Source organism: Beta vulgaris, chromosome 3 (assembly GCF_026745355.1).
Source record: "Beta vulgaris subsp. vulgaris cultivar EL10 chromosome 3, EL10.2, whole genome shotgun sequence".
Classification (NCBI taxonomy): Eukaryota; Viridiplantae; Streptophyta; class Magnoliopsida; order Caryophyllales; family Amaranthaceae; genus Beta; species Beta vulgaris.
This window is the reverse complement of record NC_079204.1, coordinates 45,869,632-45,897,348: the sequence shown is the minus strand read 5'-3', so window position 1 is coordinate 45,897,348 and position 27,717 is coordinate 45,869,632. Positions and strand designations below refer to the sequence as shown.

Here is a 27,717-nt window from a genome sequence, read left to right as displayed (position 1 = left end):
CTGTAAAGGACCTATGCACGCGGTGTATTATGACGAGATGTGAGAGCTCCCGGGACCTCTATCATGTCACTCACGCACCTCCTTCTACATGTCTAGCCACCTCTCTTGCTGCTCTTCTACCCACACTTTGGCATGATCGTGAAGGGCATCAAGGAGCGCAATCTATTAGTTTTCTTAAGCAGAATAAATTTATATAATGTAATAAAGAGCATGACTTTGCTTTTTGCAACTCTTGTCTGATTAGGATACATATTAAATCGCCTTTTATGAGTCAACAAGTACTGCTACTACTATTGCTTTTTATATTATTCATGATATATACAGACCTCTTCTAATGGTAGTAGTTCAGAAACAAATATTATCTCGTTCTTGTTTTCAAAGTGATCATAGTCGTGAATTTGACAATAATCCCTTCAAACAATTTTTCTTAACTAATGGTATGGTTTTTAGATTCTCATGTCCCCACAAATCCTCTCAAAATGAGAAAGATGAAAGAATGATTCGCACTCTAAATAATATCAGTTGCACCATGCTCCTTCATGCATCCCTTCCCTTGACTTTCTGGGACTATGCTCTTGAAACTGCCACCTATCTATGCAATATCTTACCTACCAAGACACTCCAAAGATCACTCCTTTCCAAGCTTTATTTCACAACACCCCGACCTATGTTCACCTTCGCGTGTTGGGGTGTTTATGTTATCCCAATCTCACATCTACTACCTCTCATACACTTGCTCCACAATCTACTCCTTGCATTTTCTTAGGCTATCCTAAAAATCATCGAGGCTATCGTTGTTTTAACATATCCACAAATAAATACATCATCTCTAGCATTTCACCTTTGTTGAAACTCACTTCCATATCAACAATTAACTCAACCATATTTATGCTTGGCCAAGATAATCCCAATCCCCTCTCAAATCCTTACTTGCGCCACTTTTAGATCCAACATGCCACCTAAGCACACAAAGGCCCAAAACGCACCCCCTTTACATTAGGCCCAACAAGTTTGCCCTCCCTGTAACACCCCAAATTTCTCTCTATTGGAAAATACATTTTAATATAAAACACTTGAGAAACTTGAGAGTAATACTGCCACGTGATAACATTAAAGGCTTTAATACTAACTACTAACTGAACTTTAACTAATGCAGCGGAATAACTAACTCTTTATTGATACAACTTTATTGTAATATTATATAACAATGGATATAAGAAAATAAAATAACAACTCCTGGACTAATTATTATTCCTCACTAGCTCCCCCATATGAAGTATGCATCATATCAACCTGTAAATTCTGATCGCCAAAATAGGGTCATCACAGGGACAAAGCCATAAAAAAACAAATAAAATGCGTGTTAGTAAAATTACTGAGTACATGTATTTGCGGAATATTAAACACTTTATTTAGGGCCCGTTTGGTATTTCTGTGGTTTTCGATTTTTTGGTTTATTGATTTTCAAAGTCATATGATATATGTCTTATAATGAATAAAAAGGTAGTCAAATTTATTGGGAACTTGATGATTTTGAAAACTGACAACTAAAAAGTGACAACCACTTTTTCTGGTTTTCTGTTTTTGGTTTTTAAAAAAACTAAAAACTGAAAACAAAAAATGATAACGAACGGGCCCTTAATTTAACATTTGAAATATTTAATTTCCAAAAACCTTTCTAGATACTTGATAATACTTGTATAATATAAAGTATATAACCTTGATAAAAATCGTTTTTCCTTGCCGAGGTACCTTGTGTGCACACCCCCCCAAGTTTAGTATTCCTTACTGAGTCTATTACGAGGGGTTACTACCATGTCCACATGACTTATACAAAAAGTACATGTGTAAAATATCATAGCTATCGTTCTTGTTAATAAATAACAAGCCGTTGCCTCTTTATAATTGTGATCATAAAGATCATATATCTAATAAAATTTCTTTAAAAATAATCTTCTTTTAAAAAGAATAATAATTTTTATATAAAATCTTAGCCATATAGGCATAAAATTAATAACATGCTTAAGAAATTATCTTGATAAGTATTCATAGTAATAGTAATAAAAATAGTTATGATAATAATGCTAAAAATAACCAAATTAGGAAACAATGCACTATCCAGGACAAAACATAATGCACTACGCACCTTTACAAAAATAATGGCCATACTAATTATATTATGGTAGAAAGCTTTCCTAGAACTTGACATAACAATAGCAGGTAGTATACCAATTAAGGAAACATAGTCTTTGAAATACGTTTATTATTGCGATTTTGAGTCAGTTTGTATAACTAAAGTAGTAAGAGAAAAAGTACAAAAAACCCACTTCCTGGCTAATCAAGCTAGAAAGAAGACAACTTAGTATGTTTTTGCCAAAAAAAAAAAAAAAGTATACCAATTAAAGCAATAATGACAAAAGAAAAGCTTCATATGACGGAATTGTTATAATGACTACCAAAACGTGGTTCAACATATCGCTCATGATAATTTGTCGATTTGAAAGTAAATTTAATTATGAACTACTAGCACGTTCATAATAAGTCATAAACTTACTCATGTAAATTCAGAATATTTATGATGAAACTCATAAAGTTCATAATAAAACTCATAAAACATGTATTCCAATCCAAAAATAATAACCCTAAAACATGATACTGTGTATGCAAAACAATATTTAAAGATCTGCATATACACGTACTTTGAAAATTAATAATTACTAGGAGAGAAGAGAAATGGTAGGTCAAGAGAGAGAGAGAGTTTAAACTTGAGAAAGAGATTTATTTCTCAAATTTGGTGTGAAGAATATGATGGGTGGAGACTCTATTTATACTAGTCTGATAGCTAGAATCGGAATAGGACTAGGAAACTAAAAGATGAATTTAGAAAAAAAGATAAACTAATCTAACTAAGATATAGCTAATATTTACGATTATCCAACTAAGATTTGGAAAAGATATAAATTATCTCATAATACATAATTATAGAAAACAAAATAATTAAAGATAAATAAAAAAAAGTAAAAATAACAAAACTTCTCAAACATAACAAGTCACTAGCGTGAATTACATGTGCCGATGATGCGCCGCAGTTTTTTTCTTTTTTTTCTTTTTCTTTTTGTAAAATCTCTCTTTTTTTTCTTCTTCTTTTCTTTTTGCAAATCTTTTTAGATTTTCTGTAAAACATGTTTAATTTTATTTTGAACAAACTACTTGAATTTGAAACTTAGAAAAGTTAGGCCTAAAATCCATTTGGCTAGAATTTGGTTTAAATACCCAAAACCTTTTTAAAAACTAAAACTTTTCGATAAATATAAATATTAACTTACTAAAAAATACGGAGTATTACACTTCCTCAGACCCAAGGCCGTATTTCCCCATGATGCGGACCACACCCCCACCTTACACTTCCCTCCTTCTGCTAAGCCGATTTTCGCGTCAGTGGCTCATGGGTAAACTGGGCCTGACCTGAGCCCCATGCGTGGCAGCCCACTAGCAACCCCACCGAATCTCCACAGCCTCCATACCGAGTCCCCAGCCTACCCCCTCGTTTTTTCACCCCAAATAACGACCCATGCTCGCCACGACATTCGCAAGCCCAACCCCAAATATGCTATGATCACTCCTATCCCACCAACACCCCTTTCTCATTCTCGTATTCCAAAAAATCACAAAAATGCCCTGTCTGACCCCAATTAGAATGCGGCTATGAACGAAAATTATAGTGCTTTAATTCAAAAAGGGACTTGGGAGTTGGTTCCTAGGCCTAGGGGGTGAATATTGCTAATTGTACATGGCTTTTTAGTCATAAAGAAAAATCTAACGATGACCTTAAAAGGCACATTAGTGTGAGATTGGAGGTCACAAGAACAGGGTATTGATTGTGAGGAGATTTTTAGCCCTGTTGTTCGGCCGACTATTATTTGTATTGTCTTGGGTTTGGCCATGGCTCGCCAACGGCCAATTCATCAACTAGATGTCAGAAATATTTTCGTACATGGTCATCTGCAGGAAATAGTATTTTATGCATTAACCTCCAGGCTTTTGTTGACAAACGATATCCTCAGCATGTTTGTCGTCAGTGCAAATATTTATTATATGGTCTTAAACAGGCAGCTCATGCTTGGTATTAGCATTTTGCTAACTACCTTCTGCAGATTGGTTTGGTTGTTGCACAAAGTGACACCTCCCTGTTCACCTACAAGCATGGTCCTGACATGGCCTATCTTTTGCTATATGTTGATGATATTATTATGTACACTTTATCTGATTCTCTATGAGATCGTCTCATTAGTACTCTTAAAACTTAATCCCCAATGTTTGACTTGGGTCCTCTTAGCTAATTTTTGGGAATTTCTGTTACTCATACCCCTTCATATATGCTTCTATCTCAGCAGAAATATGGACAGGAAATATTTAAGCATGCAGGCATGAGTTCCTGCAGGCCTGCAACGACTCCTATTGATACTGACTCCTGTCTCTGATCCTATTCATTACCGCAACTCAGCTGGAGCTTTATAGTATCTTACATATACTCGGTCAGATATTGCTTATGCAATTCAGCAGGTTTGCCTCTTTATGCATGATCCAAGGGAATCACATTACAATGCTTTGAAACACATCTTGTGTTATCTTCAAGGCACCATTGACTAAGGATTACACTTATATCCTACTCCTCACTTGCGCCTGATCACTTATACTAACACTAGTGGAAAAAACCCAAGGGGATGAGGTCAAATGTGGGCTTTCAGATGCGATTTTGGTCCACAACAGGTGGGCTCGCAATAGGTGTGTAAATGAATCTGATGCGGTCCAAATCCGCATCAGAAATGGATAATCTGATGCGGTTTTAAGGGAAAACCGCATCAGTTTAGACTAAATTCTGATGCGGTTTTACCAAAAACCGCATCAGATTATGGTCTTGGCGCCAAGGTTTTGGGCCTCTAGGCGTACAATCTGATGCGGTTTTCTCCAGAACTGCATCAGGTTTTTAATATATATATATATATATTTTATAGCATGTATCAATTTGGGTTCTGATTGAGACTCTCCAAAGGCTAATGCTGGAAAGAGAGTGAGTCACAGTCACCATGGGGACAGCCAGGCGGGTCAGGCGGGTCAGGCTGGTAAAAAAAACGCCCTGAAGGAGGTCGTGGCTGGGGCTCTTCGAACTCTGGTGAATGGAAAAGTAGGATGAATCGGCCCCCGAAGCAACATGGAGGACCAAATGATGATTCTACTAGTGTGGCATTTACTCCTACCAGAAAACGGTGTGGATGCTGTTTATAAGTCTGTGTTGGGGCTTCAATTATTTTTGGTAATAAAATCTCTTACTATTTGCCAAAAAAAAACGGATGTATCTTTTCTCATCTGAAGAGCAAGGTGTTCTATCTGAGGTTGAATCAATCATGCAGTCTATTCAAAGAATTATGCATCAATCAGGGTAAATCAATCATGCATTCCCCAAGAAAAACCCAATTTGGGTTCTGATTGGGTTCTGATTGGGTTCTGATTGGTGAAAGAAGACAAAGAAACCCTGCCCCCCTCACTGCCCTCCCCCTGCACTGCACACCCCCTCCCCTCCTGCACTGCACTGCCCCCCTGCACTGCACACCCCTTGCCCTCCTGCATAACCCTGCCCCCCACCCCTGCATTGCACCCCTGCACTGCCTTCCCCCTGCACCCATGCACTGCACACCCCATGCCCCCTACCCCTGTACTACACATCCCCTTGCCCCCCACACACACCCCTGCCCCCTGCACACCCACTCCCCCTGCACACCCCCTGCACTGCCCTCCCCCACTTCCCCCTGCACACCTTCTTGCATAGTCCCCCACCCCCGCTCAAAACTAGAACTAGGCCATAACAAGTTTCATGTACCCAAATCGGTTTCTTACATATGTAGTGATTCTAATAAGAACGAAACATGCCATTACATGCGGCTTAAAAGTGAGAAAATAAAGAATTGGAACATGAAAAGCCAAAATTGGCCCAAAATGTCATCCACTTACCCAAAGTGGGTTTCAATACATGTGAAGCTAGTTTAGTTGATTGCAATTCATATAGTGATCCTAATAAGAACTAAACATGCCATTACATGCGGTTTAAAGTGAGAAAATAAAGAATTGGAACATGAAAAGTCGAAATCGGCCCAAAATGACATCCACTTACCCAAAGTGGGTTTCAATACATGTGAAGCTAGTTTAGTTGATTGCAATACATATAGTGATCCTAATAAGAACTAAACATGCCATTACATGCGGCTAAAAGTGAAAATAAAGAATTGGAACATGAAAAGTCGAAATCGGCCCAAAATGACATCCACTTACCCAAAATGGGATTCAATACATGTGAAGCTAGTTTAGTTGATTGCAATATATATATATAGATACTAATAGAACTAAACATGACATTATATGAAACTAAAAGTGAGAAATTAAAGCGATTTACCTTCAAGAGCCAAACTTCGGAATTTGAAATTGAGAAGTCGAGCCTTTTGCTACCTACCTATGAAGTTTCAACCATTATCCCTTCCCCATGATCCGCACGCATGTAATTTGTTGCTAACTCCACATCAGTGACATTGGCGTTGGGAATGGTGAAAGGCGGGGTGTCTTCAAAAGCATCATACTCTTCCTCATCCTCAACATCACCAACTCCAAGTTTACTTCTTTTTCCCGGGACAACAATTGACCACTTCTTATCACAAGGGTCAGTGACATAGAATACTTGCTTAAATTGTGATGCAAGCACGAATGGCTCTTCACTTTCTCGTAACTGACCCAGGTCTACAAGAGTAAATCCACAAGGGTCATCGGTTCTTATGTAGTGCCGGTTATTATCAACCCACTTGCATCGGAATAAGCAGACCGTGAAACCAGAGTATTCAAGCTCCCAATTATCTTGAACCGCCCATAGTACTTCCCACATCGAGCACACTCATCCATATCCGCATTTTCAATTCGATATAGCACACAATCGTTGGACAAGCATGTATCCTCTGGTACTCTAAACTGAAGGGACACATCAGTTTCTTCGCATAGTAGTTCGACTTGGGTAGTTCATGGTCGTCCAGCAACATATCACCAAAGGCTTCCAACAAAGAAGTGAAAGCTGAGTCACTTATACCGGCTTTCGTCTTAATGTTAAAGAGTGTTATCACGGCCGTCAACTTGGTGTACCTCGTACAACCGGAATACAATGGCTTCCGAGACGCCTCGTCCATGCACTCAAAGATACGAGGCCGTTTCCCAGCATGATCATCCAGCCCCTCCATCATCTCCTCGATATGGTCCCCATCATCATTATCATCATCCTTAATATTCTCATATTCGTCCTCGAGGTTCTTATCATTCTCAATGACATCAAATTCACCTCTTTCATGCACATCGTTAACAACGGCATTCCCACCATCATATATACCCTCCTCACTGTGCCAAACCCATACATAGTAGCCTTGCCTAAACCCACGACGAAAGATATGCTCCCTCAGCGACTCAATGTTACTAACCACCCCCACATTCCTACAATCAACACAAGGACAATAAAACCCCTCAGTTCCCGTTGCAGCCTGATGACTTAATGCAACATCACAAAATTCAAATACCCCATCCACGAATTCACTCGTTTCACGAATACCATACATCCATGCACGACTCATTTCAATCACACCTCTAACTACACACAAGCAACAAGTAGCTCATGTCAATAACGAACTTAACTACATGATTATACTTTATGAACGATATACATTCAATGAAATTAGGCATGTTTTCTAAGGCTCCTTATCACTCCAACCTAACCCATCTTTAGATGTCTAATCTCACTAGTGAATGTATGTCTTCTTTTCGATTCTACGGAAAATTCGGTAGCATTTCCCTACAGTTCTTCAAGTACACGATGTAGATATATAGTTACTTATATCTACGTATGTACCCAGAGAACAAAAGTAGGGAAACGACGAGCCAAGATTTTCCCCTATAGAATCGAAATAAAGACATACATTCACCACCTAAGTGAGATTAAACATCTAAGAACAGTCCCAAACTGGGGACTATTGAAGACTTACTCCTAATGAGTAAGTCTCGAACGGGTATCTAGGCATATGATATGATGATGCATATATACATAGGTTTTTGAACAACAAAGCATTTTACATCTAATCTTAATTCAATGATACATATATACATATTTGCACATATAAACCAATTTACACATATAAAACAATTTACTAATATGAAATTAAAGAAAATTAAGTATGAGCGATAACATACCAATATCAAGGTTGTAAATAGGGAAATGGAACTCAACACTCCGTCACTAGCACTCCGTCGCTAGCTAGCTTCAATAATCAACAACAAAGTTTAAAGCTTCAATAATCAACAACAATTAATTATAAATTTATGGATTACAATAAAAGTTATGAAATTTTAGTTACCTAGCTAGGAAAAGGTGGTAATGTAGTTGTTTAGGAAGGGGAAGAGGAGGAACGAAGCTAGGGAGCAGTAGTGGTGGCGCCAAACTAGGGAAGAAGTGGTGGCGCGAAACTAGGGCAGTGGTGGTGCGAAGCTAGGGCGAAACTAGCCCAGGGGGTGGTGGCGAATGCACTCCTGAGATGTGGCGCTGGGGCATTGATGGTGGTGCGCAAAACTGAGATGTGGAGCTGGGACACTCGCCGGCATTGGTGGTGGTGGAAATCGCCTGCGTGGGCAGTGGTGTGGAGCTGATGGCGTAAGTTGTTCGAGACTTGAGTTTTTTTTAGGGGAGAAAGTTATGTTTAAACTAAGGGCGGGTTTTTTTGAGCGAAATGAATACAACGCTTGATTTTCGGATACGGTCCCCTAAACCGCATCAGGTTCCAAAAAAAACCGCATCCGATATTACATCTGATGCAGTTTTTTTCGGGCCGCACCCGCTTTTCTTTGCCAGGTTTTCCTCGCAATTTTTTGTGCACTTTCGGATGCGGTTTTACAAAAACTGCATCCGGTACAAAGTGACATATAAGGGTTTTTCCACTAGTGTAATGCAAATTGGGTGGTTGTCCTAACACCAAACATTCTACATCAGTTTATTGTTGTTTTTTGGGTGATAACTTTATTTCCTGGCAATCTAGAAGACAACCCACCTTATCTAGATCTAGCACTGAAGGTGAGTATCGCGGTGTCGCTAATGGTGTTGCAGAAGCGTCTTGGTTGCATAATCTTCTTTTGAAGTTACATTATCCTCTCCGGCAGGCAATCATAGTTTATTATGATAATATCAGTGTTATGTATCTCTCTCGCTATCTAGTACATCACCAACGCACCAAGCATGTTGAGATGGACAAACACTTTATTCGGAAAAAGGTTGATATTGGTCAAGTACGAGTTTTGCATGTTCCAACTAGATATCAGACCACTCACATATTCACAAAAGGTCTTCCGCGACATTTATTTTTGGAGTTCAAGTCCAGTCTTAGTGTTCGCCCTCCTCTCGCTGTGACTGTAGGGGTGTGATAGAATATGAAATATACTAGGATTATATCTTGTATATTTGGATATAGTTCGTAGAATCTCAATTCTACTCTAGTTAGGTTTCTTACTATTGTTAGGATATCATTTAGGTTGTAACCTATATAATATGATGGATACTTGAACAAATGTGCTTTCCCCTTCAATGGCGCATTTGGATTCGTTCTTGTGTTATGTCGGCTTCTTCTTCCATTATTATCAATGGGAGTCCAACCATCCTCTTCAAGCTCCAAAGGGGGTTATACCAAGGTTTATCCCTTATCACCCTTCTTATTTGTCCTTATTGTGGAATCTCTTAAGTTGCTCATTCAAAAGGCTACATCTCTCGGACTATAGGAGGGTGTGGCGATTTCTAAAGGTGGTTTCAAGCTTACACACCTTCAATATGCTAATTAAAACCTAATATTATCTCATCCAAGTATTGATTTTTTGCAGAACATAAAGAAAACTCTCATCATATTTCAACTTGCATCCGTGTTTCAATTAAACTTTCATAAAAGTTCATTGATGGGGATTAATGTTCCGAATTCATGGCTATCTCTTGCAATTGCTTCTTACTGTGCAAAGGTGGATGGCGGTTTACCTATATCGACCTTCTGGTTGGGGGTGATGTGTCTCGCCTAAAGTCTTGGGAACCAATCATTGATCGTGTAAAAAAAAGCTTGAATCTTGGGAGGAGCGACTTCTGTCTATTTGGGGTCGGGTTACTCTCATCAAATCATCTACATCTAGCATCCCTTTGTATTATATGTCTCTCTTCCCTCTACCAAAGGGAGTGATTGACAAAATCAATCAATTACAAAGACAATTTTCATGGGGGAGGTAGATTAGATAAAAAGTCTCTTGCTCTCGGCATGGAAAATTGTGGAGCTGCCCAAATCCATGGATGGGTTCGGGATTGGAAATATCCTTCATAGAAATCTCGCCGTCTTATTCAAATGGGTGTAGAAATCCTTTAATGATCCTTAGTAATTATGGAGACATATTGTTCAAGAAAACTACAGGCATTCCCTATCTATCACTATTAATTAATTATATGCCCCACCTGCTGGGGGTCCCTGGAAAAGTTTAATCTCGGCGGTGCTCCATCATCCCATCACTAAACTAATGGCTTTCCAAGGTACTCGAAAATCAATTGGTGCGATGGGAATTCAACTTTGTTCTGGCATGATGTGTGGCTAAACCACGTTCCATTTAAGGTCCAATTCTTGCGTCTATACATGATTGTTTCCAATAAAATGGCTTATGTCTCATCCCTCGCCTTTTGGGATGGTTTCAGTTGGGTCTGGACTTTTTCATGGTCCAAGCCTCTTAGATTCTCGAGATGAAGCGGAAAAAAACCTGATGCTTTCCCTCTTAAACCCGGTTTGATTGGACCCCTCGTGCAAAGATTCTTTGGTTTGGTCCTTCCATAATTCTAGGGCCTTCTCAACCAAATCATTTTCAGCCGAACTTGCAAAAGTTTCTCTCCTAGCCCATCATGACACAATAAAAGGCCTTGTTCCGCATAGAATCGAGATTTTTGTCTAGACTGTTCTCCTTGGGCGTATAAATACAAAAGCCAAGCTTTCTCTGAAAGGAATTATTCTAGTATCTGACTCATCTTGTGTGATATGCAATCTCAACTCAGAAGATCACAACCACTTTGGCTCCACTGCCCCTTCTCTTATCAGGTATGGTTGAGATGGTTACACCTTTGGAACATCAAATGGGTTCATCCTTCAAACTTGCGAGATGCCTTTGACCAATGGATTTTACCTCTATAAAATCCCTTCTTTTAAAAGGTCTGGCTAGCAAAAAATTTTCATCATCTTATGGTCAATCTGGACGGAAAGGAATTTTCGGATTTTCAATAATGTTTCCTCATCTCCCTCTTTCATTCATGAATTATTACTCCTCGGGCTTGGTTGGTGGATTAATAAAGGGAACCTTCCCTTTCAATACTCTCCTGCAGATATTCAACGTTATCCTCAATGATTGCTATGGGGCGGTAATCGCCATCGTTCAGCAAAGCAACCTTCGTCTCTATCTTCTACTTGGATGGCTCCACCCTTGAACACTTGTAAGTGGAATGTGGATGCATCCTTTAGTGATTCCCTCACAAGGTCTGCCATTGGAGGTGTGCTTAGAAATCATCTGGGCCATTTTATTTGCCTTTTCTTTGCTCCCTTCCCTCTGATGGAAATCAATAGCGCTGAAGATCTAGCTATTAATAGAGCGATCTTCATAACTTGGGCTAGTGACTCCCTCTAAAACTCCTCCATTATTCTTGAATCACATTCTGCCAATGCTATGGCATGGTGTAAAAATGAGATTGGTGGGCCGTGGAACCTAAACCTTTAGCGGAATTTCACCAGGAGCTCATGTAAATCAATATTGGATCTAAAAATCACTCACAAGGGCCGCTCTTCGAGCACCATTGTCGATGCCCTTGCTAAGTAAGGATTCTTAAGGCAAGATAAGTTTGTTGTTTGGATCTAGTTATCCCCTGTCTTAGGCCTCTAGCATCTAGATGTTTGGTTTTTCCACTTTGATTTGAACGGTAATTGGACTTGAACAATTGTTTTAACTGTTTTGGGCTTATTGACTCCCCCTTTTTGAGTCATGCAGTTTGAAGAAATAAAAAAACCAAACTTATCAAAAAAAAACCTATATGATATGATCAATGGAAATACTCCAATCAAGGGAGTTTACCCTAATCTAACAAAATCTACTAAAGAATATTAAAAAGGCTCGATTTTATGTGAGGTCATTTGACTTACTATTATAAAAGTAGAATAGCAATAGTCATGGGTTAGTACTTAGATCTCCCCTTTCTAATACCCATTACGTCCAATTATCATGTTTATGCTTGTTTAAAATCGCTCTAATCTCCTATCAAAAAAAATTGTTGTAATCTATTTATTTTTGAAAAAATGTCTTCAAGATAGGATAACATATGTAGTATTTTCTATATTTATCTTACATTCATGATATTTTTAACCAAATATATTCATAATTTTCATGATTTATGGAATGATTTCAAATAAGTAAAAGAATGAAAAAGATTAACAATAGAATAATAATGCAATGCTTTCCCCTCACATATATTTATACACAACTTTATATAAAACTAGTTATTAGGTCCGGGCTATGTTCCGAGTAAGAAAAAATTTCATTTATTAATAGAATACTTTATGATAATAACACTAAATACAACTTAGTCTAGTGGTTAAGACTTTAGTATATGTACTTGAGATCTAGGGATCAAACCCCTATTATATACTATGCAATTTCTAAAAAAAATTATTGTATATGGATTACATGAACTAAAACTCCCTAGGGAGAGCACCACGTGACACATTTCTTGTTTATGCACACCTTTTAATATATTTGTATAGATCTTATAACTTGTGTACTACACAAACACAATTACTATATTCAAAGAGAAATACTCCCTCTGTTTCAAATTATAAGGCATGTAAACCACTTTTACGCATATTAAGAATTTAGTTAGTTTTAGTTAGATTTGCATAGGTAATAATAATTGACATAAAATATTGTATTGATAATAGAAGATAACCTATAATTTTATCTTGATAGTATAAAGTTGCATTTAATTTTACATTGGTAATATGAAATACCTTATATTTTGAAACAAATTTTTTTAGCTAAAATGCCTTATAATATAAAACAGAGGGAGTAGCAATTTCCTTATTTTCAAACACAAAATGGTAATTATTTTTACCTAGCTAGTATATCTTCCTAAATGCTTTTTATTTGACCACAAACATTAAGGATCAAAAGGTTAATCAATAATTAATTTTGGGAAATTAGTCATCAAAACTTCTCATTTCCAATCACGATATTTTCTCCCTCCCGCATTGAATTTTCTTTTGAAAAACTTCTTAATTAGTCTCATTCTTCTCTTCTAGCCCTTTTTATCTCCTCATTTCATTAACTAATTTTGTTCTTGATATCCCCTTTTTTCCAATGCAATATTTTCTATAGATCCCATCAAAATACTTGATTAAAAGGTATGTAATTCTACATTATTGTTGTATACTTTTGCAATTTTCTTCATATCGGCTCTTGATATTTCCTTAATAAATTTCTTTATGTTTTTCTGAAACTTTTTTCTTTGCATGATTACCTTGTTGAACATAATATGTGAAGAAGGGGTTCACATACAATTTTTTTTTATCTTCCTTAAGAGTGACATGGAATCATTCATCAAATATAACTCTAATATTAAAAGAATCGAAAAGCAAAATGTAGGAAAAATATCCCTACCCAATAATATTGGCATTACCTTCTTTTACGTGTGAATTTAAGACTTATACGTCTTGTAAATTATATTATAGCTTAGACATTCAAACGTTCGATTGAAAAAGTTTGTAGTATTTATTTTCAAAATAAACTAAGATGATAATCATTGAACCACTAACAAAAGAGCAATGAGAATTGATCATCCCAAGAGAAATGGAACTAAATACCTGATAAGGTCAATTCTACTTGTTTCTTCATATTGATATTATAAGTATTGCAATGAATAAAACAAAATTTAAAGGAGTTAAAAAGTATTAACATCCTATTCCCATTGCTACACTACGATAACAAAATAATATATACTCTCTTCATCTTATAATATAGTGTTTGTTTCTTTTTTGCACCGTCTTCAAGATATACTTATGATCTTCAATATCTTCAATTTCGAATTAATAAAAAATATAAAAAGTTTCCATTAGTAAAGTACACATTGGAGACGAACCTAACAAGATTCTACATGAGTATGTTTTTGATATATATTAATGAGAATATTTGGTCAAAAAATTTAAAATTTGACCTTTAAAGATAAAAACAAGCACTATATCATGGAATGAATGGAGTATTTACAAGATTCATTACACTCGATATGTTTGCATAATATATAATATTCGCACAAAATTATCCATTAAAAATAAAGAAATCTATAGTAAGCCTTGGGCCGGGTTTGATGAAAACGTCACTAAATAGTTTCGAAATTCTAGCTAATTGGTTGTTTCAAAAAAAAAAAAAAATTCTAGCTAACCGGCACAAATTTCAAAGAATAATCCAAACATACATCATGCATATTTATCAAAACAAACATTTTTACTTTTTTAGATGACTTATCTTGTTGCATGAAAACAAGGGTAGTCTTTTAGCCTAGGTTGTTAAGATTTGAATTCTATATGTATTAATACATAAACATAAATGTATTCTATCTTGAATCTTTAATGTATGCCACCTTTTTAATTGTATCCCAAACTTCTTCTTCTTTTTTCAAAGTAGTTGTATTTTCAGTAGAGCTCAATGACCTACACATATTTCATGAAACTTTGCAATATTATCTTTACCAGATTTTAGTTATCATTTCACTTGTCCTTTCATTTATCTTTTTAACATTGTATGCACTATGTTTTACATACTAATGAAACCTATTACAAAAGTGAAGTAAGTTTTCAACTCTAACAACCGCAAAAATAGTGTTACAGGGATTTGGAACTCAAAGAGCATGGTCGGTCATGCACAAATCATTATGGAAATTACGTCTTTCACTAGACGATCGATATTGGATTAACACATTCTTGCCATTTGTATAAGCAAAGCCTTTCATAATATTGTCTTGTTGTTGGAGAGAAATTGTTGATAATAAGAGATTTTAAACATCTCATATCAACAAGAAGTCATTGTTTTTTACATTAGAAAAATAGAAGTCAATTATTTTTGGGAAGATATCAATGCCAAGTTCTTAAAGTTTAAGGGATGGACTTGAGACTAAAGGTCAAAATGCATACACCAACGTCATAAAAGATGGAAAATATTAATACACCTACCAGTCCAATACAACTTGATTATTACAAAGATCAAGCCTCATATTCTCAAATATCACATCATATCACTAGAAAAAATCCAACCTCACCACTTACACCCTTAATGAGAGATCATAGAGATTTGGCTGCAGTAAAACTGCAGAAAGTCTACAAAAGTTTTAGAACAAGAAGACGACTTGCAGATTGTGCTGTTCTTGCTGAACAAAAATGGTATCATTGCTCACTTATCTTTTTAAATTTCCAATGTTGATAGTTTGAAGTATTACTTTGCCATATTAGTAATATTTTTCCTTTCAGATTATAAAGTCTCCTATAAGCTGATTTAAAAACAATGAATTCCAAAAGATTATACTGATGCAAATCCCTAGGAGTGTTTGATTCATATGATTCTGGTATCAGGTATGGGTTTAGAATGCGCAAAACCCATACCTAGTGTTTGTTTAACAATTTAAAACTCATACCTCAAACCCATAAGGTATGAGGTTTACAAACCCAAGGGGGAGGAGGGTTTGGCTCATACCAATACCTCTAGGTATTAAATAGAAGAAAAAATTCATTCCCAAATAAAACCAAACACAAGGTATTAGATATCAAGTTTCAAACCTATACCACCTTGATTTCATTCCTGATTCTAAACCCATACCACTATATGAACCAAAAGCCCATCTTTTTCTATCTTTCTTACTATATTTAATTATTTAAGTTAATCCTCATGCCTTCCTAACAAATTTCTTAGCTTTATTTAATCTTGTAACCACCTAGCTTGTATTATATTGTACATAAGACCTACTTATTGCAATCATACCTAATAAGTATATATGGACAACTTGTTAGGAACACATCAAGTTGGATAATTTGATTATTTAATCATAATATATTATTTTTAATTGAATTAGTATAGGTCGTATTACGAGAGAATCATGGCTCATTGGCCAAGTTCGAACCTTTATCCCTAATTTCATTCTTCCTTCATAGCCAATGGAGTTATGAGTCTTATATTCAATTCTTCAAGGGGTAGAACCTATGATTGGATTATATTGATCCATTCTAATTTGTTCCTTTTGAAATCAAAATCAAACATAAGGTTTAAGAATATTTTTTTTAAAGATTTATTGTAGACTTCATCTTAACTTTGTCCGGCCAGTTGATCGAAAGTAGTTAGTTTTTGCTCCACATTATCCCAACAAAAGTCCAACCAAGTTTCGTTACATAGGTCCGTTTGCACTTTTGGTAGGTTCCACGTTCCACCCCACAATTTTTAGACTATTTTTTGGTCTTTACATATTCCAATAGATATGTCCAAACCTCTACTGTCAAAATTTTGGCTGAAAGGTCGTATTTGGAAAATACCGTATAAGGGAATTAGAATGATCTACTTCAATTGTGGGAAAATAGGACATCTTGAAGATAAATGTTAACTGAATTTTATGGAGGATGAAACCAATGAAAAAGAATAGCCTTTAGAAGAACAAGATCATAGACATGATTTATAAGAACAAAATTTTGGGACATGGATGATGGTCAAAAAACCATCCCGAAGGCGTGCTGCCCGCCAAGAAAAAGCACCACCGGATGGGGGGTAAAACACCAAAACCTCAACAATAGAAAGCTAGCTGAAGGTGGTCAACAAGCCAAAAAAGTGGGTCAACAAAATCAACAAGAAGGGTCAATATTTGCTGTTATGGAAGAGGAAAAACAGGAGACAATCAAGAGGGGAGCGAATGAAACGGAGATAAACCCTAATTTAAATTTGATTGATCAATCCCAACTTGAAATGTTTAATCTAGGGAAATCCTCTGAACAAAGATTTGAAAAAGCTAAAGATGAGACTTTCAAAATTGGAAAATCTCAATCTTCTTCCGGAAAAGGCGCTCAAAATCACAATGTTGGCAAACATAAGCAAGACTCTAAAAAAGGTAACAAGAATTTTGGATTGAAAACTATCCTAAAAGATATTACTAATGAACGACCCAAAAGCTCTTTGCGAAAGACCATAGAGAATCAAGGTCAAGAAAACCCTACTCATTATTTTCAAGCCAACGCAAAGCCTCAAAAACTCCAATACTCACTGACTTAGAAGACATCTCACCACTCAACCTATAATCCACCAACTAAGACCTTGAACCTTTTAATTCCTCACCCAATTTATCTGAGAATCCCTCGAGAGAAAAAAAAATCTGTGTGGGACAACTGATGACCGCACCATACATGGTGGAAGCAAACCCCCTGACCCACAAAGTGGAGATGGAAATACATTCATGGGATGCCTGAAACACAAGAACTCATAATCACTCTCAAGATTTCTAATATCGTCAACCTTGCGTTGAGATATCTTATTGATGCCTACAAATCAACTTTTCCCAACTCCTCAAGTATTATGAATAAAACAAACATTATCATTGATTCCTTCCGCATAACGTGTATGATTCGGAACGTCCAAGGTGTGAGTAGTCGCATGTTTATATCAGTTTACACAAAGTGATTCGAGTTAATAAGCCTTTCGTCCTTGATTTGGTCAAAACCCCATATGGGAGGAGATCATGCAAAGAAAATTGCAACTACTCTTGGGTATAGTGGCCATACTAAAGTTGATGCCCAGGGATTTAGTGGAGGCATATGGGTGTACAGGAAAGCAGAAGCAGTTAAGGTGGATTCCATATAGCAAACCAATCAATACATAAGCATGGAGATAACTCGAGTGGGAGAAACTCCGTGGTATTTTTCTACTATATTCGCTAGCCCAGATCCTTGGAAAAGACAAGATTTGCGGAGAGCCCTCACATATTTTGCAAGGAGTAATAACAAATCGTGGCTCTTAGTCGGGGATTTCAATGAAAAAATATATGATTGGGAGCGAAACTCAAGTTATGCTGAGACTACTAGAAGAAGTGAGCGATTCAATCATTGGTTAGAAAGAAATCAGCTTATAGAAGTGGAGTTCTCGTGTCCTACTCATACTTGGGCTAGAGGTAACTCTATTGAAACCCGCTGAAGTGCACGTTTGGATCATGCTCTATGTTATGCTGGATGGGGAATGCAATTTGATCAAGCTAAGGTAAATCATCTTCCTCCCTCCAATCTAATCATTGTCCCTTGTTCATTTTTAGTAATGGTTTTGCTTCATTGAATGCCCTTGATAAACCTTTCTGATTCCAAGCGACATGGATGACTCATGATAATTTTTCACAATTTACTCATGAAAAATGGAATATTCAGATGCCTCTTATACCTCTTTTACAAACCTTCTCTAAAGATTTGCGAACCTGGAATTAAGAGACTTTCATAATATTTTTTCGTGAAAAAAGAACTCTAATTGCTCGAATCAAGGGTCTTCAGGTTTCTCTTTCAAAAACGAAACTCTAGCCTCATAAAGTTGGAAGCGAAGTTTAGGAACGAGCTTGATTTAATACTCAAATGAGAGGAGCTGCTATGGTACCAAAAGGTTATGGTGGAATGGTTAAAGGATGGTGATCTCAACACTACTTTTTTCCTACTAAGCACAGTGATTCAAAGATGGCAAAATTGAATTACAGCTATACAGAATAGATAAGTTCAATGGGTTCATAACAAACAAGAAGTAAAATATATTATTGAATTTTTTTTACGAAAGTGTTTGAAGATGATGAAGTTGAATGTGAGTTTAATATCCCAATGGGTGTATGTATTGAATTATCAAGCGAAGATCGGGTAGGTTAAATAGACCGTTCTCAAAATGTGATATAGATCTTGCCATCAACACCATGGGCTCTTTGAAAGCTCCCAGGCCCGATGGATTTCAATCCTTATTTTATTAAAAAAACTGGGCGACAATGGTTTCTAAAGTGTATGAGATAGAAGTGTTAGAAGGAAAGGGCTTACCACCGACTCTTAATGACACCTACCTAGTGTTGATTTCCAAACGCGAGCATCTTGAACTATCATCCCAATTTCGACCATTGGTCTATGCAATGTGACTTATAAGATCATAACGAAGGCAATTGTAAATCGCATTAAATCTTTTATGCCCAAACTTACCTCTGCACGCAAACTAGTTTTGTCCCCATAATGCAAATAAAGGACAACATTATGATTGCTCAAGAGGTTATACACACCATGTAACGCAAACAAAGTGGAGAAGGCCTTATGACAATTAAAATTGATTTCGAAAAAGCCAACCAGCGTCTCAAATGGACATTTATTCGTGGCACTCTTATTGACATGAATATTCCAATCCGTTTGATTGAAGTCATAATGGAATGTGTCACAATGGCATATTTACAAGTTTTGTGGAATGGAGAAAAAATTGAATCTTTCAAACCTTCGAGGGGAATTTGACAAGGTGCGTGATTCCTTGTCTCCCTATATTTGTTTTGTGCATGGGAAGACTTAACCCTCAACAACTTGTGATGTTATTGATAAAATGTTCGTCGATTTATTTGGGGTGATGATGAGAACAAAAATTACATTCACCTTCTTTCGTGGGATACTCTTCAATGCCCAAGGAATGAAGGGGTTGTGGGGATTCGGTCTGCTAGACAAGCCAACTCGACGTTCCTAACAAAACTAGGATGGCTATATTTAATGGAACCTAATGCATTATGGTCTCGGGTGCTTAGACAAAAATATTGCAAGAGTAGATGTGACATCGACTTGTTTCAACCCACAAAACTAGCATGTCGAATATATAGAGCGGGATTACTGAGAATGTTATTTGGTTGAAGAAAGGGTCAATTGTTGCTTGGGGAATGGGAAATCAACCCTTTTGGGGGATCATGGTTGGGCTACTGAAAATCATTTATGTATCCTGGCAAATCAACCTATCCCAATTGAGATTGACGGCGCAACAGTGGGGGAAATCTGGAACATAGGACAAGGGTGGTGTTGGGACATTTTCGCCAACTTGCTACCTAATGATGCTCTCAAGCAAATAGCAGCTCATAAGTTGATTGAAGACCCTGAGGTTGGCAATCTGAGGTACTGGAAAGGATCTAAGACAATTGGCTTCTCTATAAAATATGTGATGAAAATCATGAAAGGTGAGGAGGCTCCTAACAAGAATCCAAAGCTTGCTTGGAAAACCCTGGTTCAACAAAGAGTAAGAACTAACATTTCTTTGGCTTGTATTACATGACATAATCCTTTGTAATGCCAATCTGATGAAGCGCCAAAGTTTGGATAACCCAAGATGCAACTTAGATGTGGATAAAACTCTTCTTCACATATTAAGGGATTGTCCATCATCTAGAAGCATATGTGCAAGTGTCGGAGGAGCAGCAAATTATCCTTCCTTTTACACTAGAATTCTCGAAGATTGGTTGATAAAAGATTTGCTAGCTGAAGGTCTAATATATTCTGAAAAATGACCATCTTGTTTTGCTATAACTCTATGGTGAAATTGGAGGTGGAGGAATCTAGTCAAGAAAAGGTATAGAAAATTGGAGATACAGCAATGAAATTCCTTTAGATATAGAAAATTTCATTCAAGAAAAGGTAGATGAAAATTGGAGATACTGAACTCGATGCACAATGGAGCAAATATTGGCACATGAAGAGAGATATTTGTAAGATGGACTGAACTACCTTCGGATTGGATTGCCTTGAACACCAATGGTGCAGCTAAGGGCACCCCTAGACCGGCTAAGGGGAGGAGCTCTCCGTGATAATTGTGTGAAGATCCTTAGAGGTTTTGTAGCAAAATATGGCATGTGTACAACTTACAAACTTGAACTTCTTGCAACCGAAATGGGTCTTGAGATGGCAATTTCCATGGGTGTCCAGAAGATAATTTTACAAATGAATAATCAAGCTTGTTTAGAAAGGCCTCAAAAATCCAGATTATCATGGTAGGGAGTGCTTTTATATTCTGAACAATTATTGTAGACTCATTAGTGTTTTTTGGTTGTAATTTTCAGTTTTCTCATTGTTACCGTGATAGGAATAGACTGGCGAATAGACTGGCCAACATCAGGTTGGGATTGGGGGGATGTGCGTACTTTGATACACCTCCTCCCTCCCCGACTCTCCTCCTTTGGGAGGACATAGTTAGTGTTGCTTTGCCTCGTTTTGTCACTTAGTCTCCTCTGGTTTGGTTTTTTTTGTTTTTGTCTTTCTATTATCTCCTTTTGCACCAAAAAAAAATAGATACAAATAATAAAACATGGAAAACCATAAAAAAAATCATCAATTGCGCTGGGCTTGCAATTAATTCATAAGGTACCTCTAATCTCCTAAACAACGGCAAGCCGATAAGGTAGTCTTAAACTACAAGTTACTTCACAAAATACCTTAAAATGATAACTTTCATTCACCATCATTAGCTTAGCCGTTATTAACATCTTTAAAACATCTTAAGGTTGATGTTGTGAAGGATGTGTTGGATGCATATGAGAAAGCTTCGAGACATAAAGTTTATTTTGATAAAATGAAAGTGTCTTTTAGTGCTGGTGTGGTGGAAGGAAAAAGAAGATGTCTGGTTGAAAGCTTGGAGTTTGATTGGTGGGGTGTCACGACAAATATTTAGGGTTACCTACTATTATGGGGCGCTCAAAAAAAGTGATACTAAAGTTGTGAAAGAGAAGCTATAGTTAAGCTGCAAGGGTAGAAGGGGATGCTTCTATCTAAGGCAGGCAAGGAAGTTTTGATAAAGGTCGTCGCCCAATCTGTTCCTACCTATATGATGAGTGTTCTTAAGATTCCATCCCCTTTCTGTGATGAGTTACGATCCCTTGTTGCTTAGTTTTGGTGGTGTCAAAAGAGTGGTGAAAGAAAAATTCATTGGGTTGCTTGGAAAAAATTGTGCTCTTCTAAAAGTGATGGTGGTTTAGGGTTTCGGGATTTTCAAATTGTTTAATTGGGCTCTCCTGGGTAAGCAAGCTTGGAGATTGATGACTTCAGGTGACTCTCTTCTTCACTGCATTCTTAAGTTAATTATTTTCCTAATCCTCTTTCTTGGACTCGGGGCTTGGAAACTATCCTAGTTATACTTAGAGGGGAATATGAAAGGCTAAGTGGGTGGTGCGGCATTGTATGTGCTGGAGGATTGGGGATGGTGAGAAGGTGAGAGTTTGGAAGGATCCTTGGATCCCAAATACTCAAACGAGGAAGATCATCTCCAATTGGTGAACATAATGAAGAGCTTGAAGTTAGTGCGCTTATCCACCCGATTATAAGACAATAGAATCCTTCTCTTATGAGTAACCTCTTTCTCCTTTTGGAGCAATAATGTATATTAAGTATCTCCCTTAGTAACCGTGTAACTGAAGATTCGGCTTTTTGGACTTTGGAGAGGGATGGAAAGTACTCGGTAAGATCTACTTATCGCCCGGTTTTTAAAGATGAAAGGATGGAGGCTTCTTCGTTGAACTCATTATCTCGTACTCTTTGGAACAACATTTGGAACTCATCTATGTTTCCTCGGGTGAAGCTCTGTGTGTGGCGTGTTGTTAGTAAGGCGTTTCCTACTAAGCTCGGGCTTAGTAATCGAATTCCAAGTATTGACTTGAAGTGTGTTGTGTGTGGTTTGATGAGGAGTTTGTGTTCCATGCGCTTAAGGATTGCACAATGGCACGATGTATATGGCAAGCGAGTAGTTTGGAGAGGGTCATTGAGAGAAGGTTCGCTTCGTTGGTGGATTGGTGGAATTGGGTGAGTGGTGAGTTGGAGGTTAAGGAGTAGCAGTTTTTCGTTACTATGGTGTGGGTTGTGTGGGGGGCTCGCAATAAGTGGGTGATGGCTGGAGATGCAAAGGACTAGACCGATGTTTGTAGTTATCCAAGGCGGGTGTGGCAAGAAGCAATAGATGTTGTTGATGGCGAGCGCAAGCTCGATAAGGAAGCGGGGAATATGGCCAAGCAGGGGAATGGATGGGAGTGCTCGAGTGAGGGGTGGGTGAAATTAAACTTGGATGCGGGTGTGAAGGATGGCTGGGGAATGGGGTTTGGGCTGGTCTACCGCGATGATCGGGGGAGGTATTGGTGTGTGGGTCGAAGATCTTGCGTAACACGATGAAGGTTGCGTTGGCAGAGGCTCTTGCTATTAGGTGGGATTTGTCTGTGGTGAAGTCGATAGGGTTCAAGAAGATAGTGGTGGAGAATGACAATGTGAATGTCACCATTGCCTTGAAGAAGAATGTGACGGGGACGAGCACTTTGTTTTTTATTTTAGATGACATTTTTCTCTTGCTAGTTGTTTTATTAGCGTGTCTTGGTCTTTATTAAGCTTAGTTTTAATAATGTCTCCCATGCTTTAGCTCATCCAGTCCTTATTAAGGAGGGAGAAAGTGTATGGGATAGTGAGTTCCCTATTGATGTTCTTGCTGGTGCTTGTTTAATTTATTGAAGTAAGCTCCCCCTTTGATGGGTTCTATTGAAAAAAATGTATGTTAACAATCCTAGTATCATTGATTTTTTGTCACACAAAAAGTATGCTTTACATAATCCTTCGTGATCATGCAGGTGGCAGGTGCTAGACTTAGCTGAACTTAAGCATAGCTCTATATCATTTTTTGATATAGAGAAGCATGAAACTGCAATTTCACGATGGTCTAGAGCAAGAACAAGAGCTGCTAAAGTTAGTATTCAGAAATTTCAAATTATATACTTCCTCTATTGTGAAATACCTGAAAGGTTTCTTCATTTCATATGAGAGTTTTTTGAGAGAAGTATTTCATTTACTTTAAAACGGAGGAATTATAGTAATTTTGCGCATGTTTCTTTGACCTTGGTGCATATTATTCTTGATTTATTCCTGGCATAGAAATCTTGTTTCATATTCTAGATTCTAATTGCATCAATTTCCTGAATCCTCTAGGTTGGAAAAGGCTCATCAAAGGATGCAAAATCAAGGAAATTGGCCCTCCAACATTGGCTCGAAGCTGTAAGTTCAATTATATGAACGAACATCACCTTCTATTATTAGTATTTTAGACATATAACATTACTCTTTTAACATAATCAGAAGGGTTAGACCCTTAATTCTTCTCAAATTTCTGATATTTGTCATTCTTATTATTATTGATAGGTAGATCCTCGGCATCGTTATGGCCATAACCTACAATTTTACTATGTTAGGTGGCTTCATTGTGAGAGCAATCAACCATTCTTTTATTGGTATAAATTCTTTATAATATTAAAGATAATTGAATTTAATAAAGAATAACTTCACATTTATACACAAAATTTAAAATCCATCACTACGTTCAGACTTATGACTCGTAAGAAAATCTTTCGACTCTTTGAGAATTAGGCTTGACATTGGAGATGGCAAAGAAGTCAACCTCGTTGATAGATGTGCAAGATCCCGACTTCACCAGCAATGCATTAAGTACCTTGATCCAGTGAGTTATTTTTTTCGACTTTTTATTTATTTTGTCTTGTTACAATAATTTATTGATGGGCAACATTACATTCCATGTTAACAATTATTTTAGTTCTATTTCTGAGTCACTATCGTTAAAAAGTTTACCTCCTGATTTTATTACAAGAGCTGGTCGATTTACCCTTAATTTTTAACTTTTAAGAGCATTTTAAAATCCTTCATTCTTCATGCTACCTATGTCACACTTCATAGTAAGCACATAAAAAAAAAAAGTGCACGAACACACACCAAACGGCAAACACCTAGTGTTTCCTACTCTGTTTATTCACAGGTGCATCATCTCAATGTTGTCATGAGGACAACCTTAGACATATGTTCATGTTACAGGGAGAGAGGGAGGAATATAAAGTTATAGTGGAGAATGGAAGGCTCGTATATAAAACAAACCAAAAGGTTGTTGATACAATAGGAGGACCTAAAGGTACAAAATGGATCTTTGTTTTAAGCACAACAAAAACTTTGTATGTGGCCCAGAAAATCAAAGGCAGGTTTCAGCATTCAAGTTTTTTGGCTGGAGGTGCTACTTTGTCTGCTGGCAGATTGATTGTTGATGATGGAATTCTAATGGTACAACGTTCACTTTTTAGTTATCTTTTTACGACTAGCTCGTTTGCTTGATTCATGATTTTTCTAAAATATGTTTACTAACAATTTGTTCTGTTGTTAATAGTCAGTTTGGCCTCACAGTGGTCATTATCTCCCTACAGAAGAAAATTTTCAGGCATTTATATCATTTCTCACAGAAAATAATGTTGATCTCACTTATCTCCAGGTAAAACTTCACAACTTAAATAATTGTATCTCCATAACATGTAAATGGTAACAAATAGGATAGAAGTTTAAGAAAGAAATTTTGTCTTCTAATTTTTTTATGGATAATTTATTTTAAGTTGTCTCGAAATACTTCACTCGTTTCCTTGTATGAGAATCGATCTGCATGATGAAATATTCACTATCTAGTTAATGGCCCACACTAAGTTGTGATATTTGTCTTTTCTAAATTAGTGCATAATCATATCCATTCTTCCTATCCCATTAAGGCCATTATCTACTTAGTGGCTCATGATAGAGTATAAATCTATTCCTGGGGCCTCAACCAAAAGCTTAAGCTGATGGTTGAGGCCCCAGGAATAAATTTATACTTTATCATCAGCTTAAACTTTTGATTGAAGCCCTAGGAATAGATTTATACTCTATCAACTCATACCTAACTAGCTCCTAAAACTTTATGCCAAATAAATGGGTAAAAGAACTCAAGGTAGTGTGAGCAAATGATAATAGTGTTGGCACAAAGACTCAATTGAGCCAATCCACAAGGGGCGATCAATTGAGCATTCCAGTTGACCTATCCGAAAAATACTCCACATGCTCCTTTACTTCCAAACATTCCTCTAAACGAACTTGAGTTGTTAGTTGATCTTATTTTAGGAAAAGTGCTCTTTAACGCTTTTGATAATTACGTCCTCCTCCCAATTTGCTCGCTACATATATCTTTTAGGAATTCCAATTTACTCGCTACATATTGTTTTTTTGCCAACTTTTTTTCTGTCTTTTTTTAAAAGTTAGATTCCGCACCTAACCATCCACTTTTTTCACTCTATTCTATACTAAAATTCATGCTAATAGCTAATGTAGCAAGCAGGGCCGTCTTTAAAATTTTGAGGTCCCGGTTCTAATATGAAAATTGGGCTCTAAATTATAGAAAATAAAGATGGAAGTTTAGAGTTAAAAAGTTGAAAATCTAAAGATAAATTATTGACAAATTTATTAAGGGTGGGAAACAAGGGTGATTTTTTCAAATATAAAGTAAAATTTTCAAAATAATATATTTTGGGCCTTTATAATTTTGGGGCCTTTAGAATTTTGGGGCCCTGTGATGCTGGACTCTTTGCACACCCTCATCTACCCCTCTGGTAGAAAGTAATTTGAGGCATAGGTTGTACAACTTTCGCAATGAACTGAGTAAAAACTCAAGTCTGTTTGTGTTGTCAAATGCAGGAAGCACCACTAGACGAGGAAGATGGAATTGGTACAAAAACTCCCGCCTTCCCTGTAAGTCAATTCAGAACAGAAGAACAAGATAGTTCAGCTCAAGATGAAAATCAAAACCAACCAAAACCACGACAAGTTTCCAAGCTTTCAGAAGTTGCGACTTCATCCATATTGCTAAAAAGATCCAATCTCATACGCTCCAAGATTGCCCGGCTAAGAATTCCAAGCATGAATGAACACGCAGAAGAAGAGTTCAAGACACCACAACTACCACCTGAACCAATAACCGAAAATGCTGATGCCAACGAACAACGTTTCTCGTCAGACGACGATGGCTTTGAGACAGCCGAAGATTCGTTACTGTCGGAGAACGATTTCATGTACCCTAAAGTCAACATATTTGAGGTGTTTGCAGATCCCGATTTTGAAGAGCCGATATCACATGCAACGATACTTGAGAGAATTCACAGTCATAAAAGAACTAGATCTTATCAATTGGGTGAACATTTACAGTTCAAATGGACAACAGGAGCAGGGCCTAGAATTGGGTGTGTAAGGGATTATCCTTCAAGGTTGCAATTCCAAATGTTGGAGCAAGTGCAGTTGTCTCCAAGGAGCATGCACAATAGCCCCTCGGGGTTAAGCCCTGGTTTGCCTAAACACTTCATTCCAAGTAAAAGTAACCTTTGTCCTGATTAAATCATTCTATCTCACATATTTTTCTACTTGGATCAGAGTTGACATAAAGCAATGTATCATTTTGGAACTTATAATTTAAGTTATGTTTGGTTCACATGAAAACATTTTGAGATGAATTTTATTTTCAATTGAGAGCACTTTTTAAGATCTTATAGCTCATTTTTCTATGTTTTGTTCTTTGATATAAAAAATTGATATAATTAGATTATGAAAGAGAATCCGAAAGGAGGGGATGGAAGTTGGAAAATAGGAAAATGTGACCATTTTCTTTAGAAATTAAACTGAGGAAAATGAGAAAATCGGTTTACTTGGAAAATAAATTTTCTCCCAA

The 27,717-nt window shown here is 36.9% G+C and overlaps 1 protein-coding gene across 1 annotated transcript; it reads left to right on the top strand.

Moving 5' to 3' along the window:
• Positions 1 to 15,321: 15,321 nt before the first annotated feature.
• Positions 15,322 to 27,465, top strand: LOC104906726 (IQ domain-containing protein IQM6). Its single transcript, XM_010695522.4, has 8 exons — positions 15,322 to 15,551; positions 23,774 to 23,888; positions 24,129 to 24,194; positions 24,339 to 24,427; positions 24,564 to 24,654; positions 25,023 to 25,262; positions 25,366 to 25,467; positions 26,694 to 27,465. The coding sequence occupies exons 1-8, from the start codon at positions 15,322 to 15,324 to the stop codon at positions 27,384 to 27,386; spliced, it is 1,626 nt and encodes a 541-aa protein (XP_010693824.2). The 3' UTR covers positions 27,387 to 27,465.
• The last annotated feature ends 252 nt before the right edge of the window (positions 27,466 to 27,717 follow it).